The sequence below is a fragment of the Lucilia cuprina genome, chromosome 6 (assembly GCF_022045245.1).
Source record: "Lucilia cuprina isolate Lc7/37 chromosome 6, ASM2204524v1, whole genome shotgun sequence".
Classification (NCBI taxonomy): domain Eukaryota; kingdom Metazoa; phylum Arthropoda; class Insecta; order Diptera; family Calliphoridae; genus Lucilia; species Lucilia cuprina.
Window position 1 is genome coordinate 3142701 of NC_060954.1, and position 6000 is coordinate 3148700.

Below are 6000 nucleotides of genomic sequence, written 5' to 3' on the forward strand. Positions count from 1 at the left end.
TGAATATTATTAGTTGAATTAAAAATTACAGATTTTTACAATTGCAACATTCCATAATATGATAGCATTCAAACTAAAAAAGAAAAAAATGTTGCTTTAAGTTAAAAACATAAATCATATATGATTTTAAAAATACCTTGAATATATTTGCAAGTAAACGTTTTCAGTTGAAAGTTTCCTTTCAAAAGTTATTGGCTTTCTTTAGAAAGTGTAAGTCTTCGATTAAACAGTTGTTAACTGAAATTTAAAATATAGTTATTAAACATATATTTTTAATAGAAATTTAAATTAGTATTTATAATTTTTTTTTGCTAAAATTTATATAAATTTGTCTGGAAATTTGAGTTCATTTTCTATTTAAGAAAACATCTTCTTTCCGCGTGTATGAATTCCTGTTCAACTCGGGAATTTTTTGGTACAATATAGAATAATAATGAGCCGCCAGTAACAAAGAAACTAAAATAGAACATAAATTAATTGATAATTCTATAAACAAATTATTTTTTTTATTATACCCCTTTTCTTGTATAATTTCCTTAATAGTTTTATTTAAATCCACCTTGTGAACACAACCTACTTTACGATTTTCAAAGTAAACATTGACAGAGTCAGGACGATAGCTATTGGTTTTATCTAAAGGTAGGGGTTCTGCAAATAGGGAATCTACAACATCGGACATTCTAGAAAATTAAAAAAATATAAAATTGATATAAATAACAGAAATCAGTTACAGAATAAAAATTAACTACAACTACTTACGTTGCCTCCTCCGACAATTGTTGCTGAAAGTCGCTGTATAAAAATTCGGGATAAGAAAATGCCGCTGGCCACACTAAAGTCTTATTATCCTCATCCAAATGTACGGGATAGTCCTCTAAAGGAAGAAATTTAGGTTTTAATAGTTCTTCCGTTATAACCAGCTTCCCCGGTCTTTGATCATCAAATTTAACTTGACGCTCTTCAAGAGCATTACACAAACGATGATAACGTTGAGCTTTTTTCTTTTTCTCTGCAGCCTCCTTACGTTCATTGCGTTCCTTTACCAATTTACGCAATTTATTCTTTTTCAGCAGTTCCTGAGCATTTTTATCATCAGCATCTAATTCCAAAATTTCATCACATATTTGTGAGCACACATCAAAACGTTCCAGTTCAAAAGCACATTGAGCAGCACGCCAGCGAGCTTTAGTGTAGTCAGGTTTGTATTCTAAGGCCTTTTGGGCATCAGCTAGGGCGGATCTTAGAAAGGAAGAAAAATTAGTAAGAAATGTTTTGCTATTAGTTTAAATAAAGCTTTTTACCTAAAATTCTTTAAAAAGAAATGAGCTGCCGATCTATTATTGTATAGAACAGCTTGTATCTCAGGCTTTTCACATTTCGCCTTAAGACCCTCGGTGAAACTATAAATGGCCATGCGAAATTTTTTATGTTTCATATAGAAATTACCATCTTCTTTATAATTCAAAGCTAAATCTTCCGCAGTATTCTCTTCTGGATCATATTTAAGCTTTTGCAGACCCTCAAACATGGGATGTACCTCATCACCTGGCTGTGGAGCTTTTTTCATAAAGAACGGATGTTTATCCATTTCCTTTACAAAGAAAACTCATTTCAATTGTAAGTTTTATGTTTATCTGAAGAATATATTTACCTCCTGCCAACGATCCTCGGGCCAGCCTTCCTCATAGCGCTTTTTTTCCAAACCATCTATGAAAGCATCCAAATCGGCATCTAATTTTGCCGCTAATTCCAAACGTTCTTGTTCGGTCCATTCTTTTTTGGCCACCTCCTCTTCACTTAACATTTTGTCGTTTATTTTTTATAAAAATAATCTTAAAAAAAGGAAATTTTCTTAATTTTTCAGAAAATTCTGGTTAAATGAAGCACTTGTTGTTAAATGTTTACTTTTTGTTATTGTTTAGCTAGAACAAGAAATGTCAATACATCAACATGTGCTTGAAAGAGAGAGAGAGTGAGAGTGAAAAGTTGTGTTTAGTAATCATAAAGTAGAAACATTAACAGAGTTGTTTTTAAAATAATATAAATTTGAAATAACGGTTTTATTTCAAACTACACTATTTCCCAAACATAATTAATAAAAAAATGTTCATTAAAATGTTTAAATTAAATAATATTGTTTTTATTTCAATCTTAAAATTATTCAAAATAGATTTTTTACTCAATTATAAACAATAAAGTTTTGTGTGATTTGTTTGCGTGTTTAAGTCGGAGTTTTATTGATAATTTGAATAATTATTGAATTATTCCATTTAGGTGGCATTCGAATTAAACTTAAGTTGCAATTATTAATAATTTAATTCATTTTAAATAAAATTATCATTTTATTTCAATTTTGTTAACTCAAGCGTTTAGCACATAATAATATCTTAAAAATTACTATAAATATACACAAATATTTTCTTTTATTTTCTTAACTAAAACATTACAAAGTCTACTACTTTAAAAATTTATTTACATTTTTTCTAAGCTATTGTTACAACTTACAGCACGTTTTAAATAATGGCACAAAAATTATATTCAATAACCTATTGAAAATTATATGTCAGTTTACAAATATCAACAATACCAACAACATTTTACATCTATTTGCTTTAAATCAAGTTTGTGATGTAAAATATTTTATTTATTTTAAGTTTTTTTACTTAAACAAATAAGACATTTGTAATTTGCACAATATTTAGTGATATGTATTGTTTTTATTTGATAGATGATGTTAAAGACATAGTCAGGCGGTTTTTGAATAGTGGAGACTGCAAAAAAAAAAACAACATAATGTTTATAAGCGGAAATCATGCATAGCTACAGTGGAACTATATAGACTTGACAAGTAAATATGAAGATCATAACCGAATAAAGAATACGCTATATACTAGACAATGGACTAATGTATAGACAAGGCTAGACTATGGACAATACTTTAAACTAGACTAGACTATACTAGACTAAAGGCAGCGCCCATAATAAACTATATACTAAACTAATGATTTCAGTTCTACTTCTATTCCAGTTCAGTTCTAGTTCAGCTCTTGTTCAGTTCTAGTTCAGTTCTAGTTCAGTTTTAGTACAGTTCTAGTTCTGTTCTAATTCTGTTCTAGTTCTGTTCTAGTTCTGTTCTAGTTCTGTTCTAGTTCTGTTCTAGTTCTGTTCTAGTTCTGTTCTAGTTCTGTTCTAGTTCTGTTCTAGTTCTGTTCTAGTTCTGTTCTAGTTCTGTTCTAGTTCTGTTCTAGTTCTGTTCTAGTTCTGTTCTAGTTCTGTTCTAGTTCTGTTCTAGTTCTGTTCTAGTTCTGTTCTAGTTTTTTTAAGTTTAGTTCTAGTTCAGTTCTAGTTCAGATCTAGTTCAGTTCTAGTTCAGATCTAGTTCAGTTCTAGTTCAGTTCTAGTCCATTTCTAGTTCAGTTCTAGTTCAGTTCTACTTCAGTTCTAGTTCAATTCTAGTTCAGTTCTTGTCCAGTTCTAGTTCAGTTCTAGTTCAGATCTAGTTCAGTTCTAGTTCAGTTCTAGTCCAGTTCTAGTTTAGTTCTAGTTCTGTTCTAGTTCTGTTCTAGTTCTGTTCTAGTTCTGTTCTAGTTCTGTTCTATTTCTGTTCTAGTTCTGTTCAAGTTCTGTTCTAGTTCTGTTCTAGTTCTGTTCTAGTTCTGTTCTAGTTCTGTTCTAGTTCTGTTCTAGTTCTGTTCTAGTTCTGTTCTAGTTCTGTTCTAGTTCTGTTCTAGTTCTGTTCTAGTTCTGTTCTAGTTCTGTTCTAGTTCTGTTCTAGTTCTGTTCTAGTTCTGTTCTAGTTCTGTTCTAGTTCTGTTCTAGTTCTGTTCTAGTTCTGTTCTAGTTCTGTTCTAGTTCTGTTCTAGTTCTGTTCTAGTTCTGTTCTAGTTCTTTTCTAGTTCTGTTCTAGTTCTAGTTCTTTTCTAGTTCTTTTCTAGTTCTTTTCTAGTTCTTTTCTAGTTCTGTTCTAGTTCTGTTCTAGTTCTGTTCTAGTTCTGTTATAGTTCTGTTCTAGTTCTGTTCTAGTTCGTTCTACTAAGCTTTTATTTTAATTTTAATATTTTCAATACATTTTGAAACATTCTTTGTTTCACATTATTTTTAAAGTTTTCAAAACTATTTCGTTTTGGAATTTTTTCTAATGATTTAAAGTGTTTTCAAAATTATACCCTTAATAGCCTCTTTATTTATTTTAGTTAATTTTATTTGCTAGGAAGTTTATTTATTTATTTACAAAAAAATGCATCATATTAAAAAGAGATGTAACCAAATGTAAATAATAAACAAAAAAAAAATATTGAAAATTACAAATAGATGAGTGATTTGTAATTCAGTTAGCAAAGTTTGAATCAATGCAGCAGTAGTAATTAACGCGCCGTCAAAGTAACAGCAATTTAACAAAACGTTTTTATGGAAACGAAACTAAAACAATATGAAATGAAAAAAAATGTTAAATAATAAATAAACCTTAAAAAAAACGAATATAATATAAAAAGAAATAATTAAAAAATCTATAAAAAAGTTTTCAAAATTCTAAAAATATTAGTTTATTATTGCGTGTTTTATTTTTCAATTTCAAGTGCGTTTTAATTAAAAGTTATCCTTTTTTTTTTCTTCGTAACCTCAAATCTATTTCAATTAGATATTATTTATAACATTTAATTGTGTCGTTTTTGTGTGTTTTTGTTAAATAATTAATATGGACTACATGTTTTAAAATTCCCATAAATTTATAATTCTCAACACATGTGCCTAATGGTTTAAATTTCGAGTGTTATTTCCTTTTGCAGCAATTAATTATTGTGATTTCGAGAAATATTTCTTTACAATTGTAACATTAATTTATTTGGGGAAGTTTTCCACCCTGTTTTATTTATTTTATTTTTTTTTTTTGAAAAAGTTTTTATAAAACATTTTTGACTCAACTAAACCCACCCTATTTGAGTGTTAAAACCATTTTAGACATATTGTCTGTTATAAGCAGAGTTGGTGAAATTGAAATCATTAGAAAAATTAATACTATCATCGATAAAAAAAAACAAATTCTCTGAACTTTTCTCTAAATTAAAAAAATAAATAAAAATTTATTTTAAGCACGTTTTTAAATTTACTCTAAAGTTTAATAATTATTTAAGTAAATTTTAGTTTTACAAGCTGTAAAACAATTATTAACCATAATATTTTTCTTAACAGTACAAAAGTAATAAAAAAGCTTTATATTATTATTGTTTTAGATTTTTTTTAATTACTTGTTAAAGTAATTAAATACAAAAAAAGCCATAACTAAATCAAAGTGTGAAATTTGTTTAAACAAAATAAAAAATATGTATACTGTTCTGAATTTATTGCAAAGCATTTGAATAATATTTAACAATTGGTTAATTTTTATAATCTTTAAGAGATATTATAATAATTACGCTTTAAAATAAAATTGATTGAAAATGTACTTTTACTTTTTAAAAATTTCAATTTCCCATGCCTGTTAACACATGACCGTGCTTTTGTTTACACTTGTAAACAACGATAGAAAAAGGATATAGGGAGTAAAAAAGGACATTTAAATTACGTCCCTTAATTATAATTTGCGACCACAGTTCTAGTTTTGTTTTAGTTCAGTTCAGTTCTAGTTCAGTTCTACTTCAGTTCTAGTTTAGTTCTAGTTCAGTTCTAGTTCAGTTCAATTCTAGTTCAGTTCAGTTCTAGTTCAGTTCTACTTCAGTTCTAGTTTAGTTCTAGTTCAGTTCTAGTTTAGTTCTAAGTAGTTTAGTTCTAGTTAAGTTCTAGTTCAGTTTTAGTTCAGTTCTAGTTCAGTTCTAGTTCACTTCTAGTTTACTTCTAGTTCAGTTCTACTTCAGTTCTAGTTTAGTTCTAGTTTAGTTCTAGTTTAGTTCTACTTCAGTTCTAGTTTAGTTCTAGTTCAGTTCTAGTTTAGTTTTAGTTCAGTTCTAGTTCAGTTCTAGTTCAGTTCTAGTTCAGTTCTAGTTCAGTTCTAGTTCAGTTCTA

General features: G+C 28.0%; 1 protein-coding gene across 1 annotated transcript; it reads right to left on the bottom strand.

Moving 5' to 3' along the window:
* Positions 1-119: 119 nt before the first annotated feature.
* On the bottom strand, positions 120-1917 carry LOC111686023 (DNA polymerase interacting tetratricopeptide repeat-containing, protein of 47 kDa). The gene is made up of 5 exons (XM_046954594.1): positions 1652-1917; positions 1302-1591; positions 760-1239; positions 516-680; positions 120-456 (listed from the first exon to the last, which is right to left on the bottom strand). Exons 1-5 carry the CDS (start codon positions 1802-1804, stop codon positions 354-356), a joined length of 1191 nt encoding a protein of 396 aa, XP_046810550.1. The 5' UTR covers positions 1805-1917; the 3' UTR covers positions 120-353.
* Positions 1918-6000: the final 4083 nt, after the last annotated feature.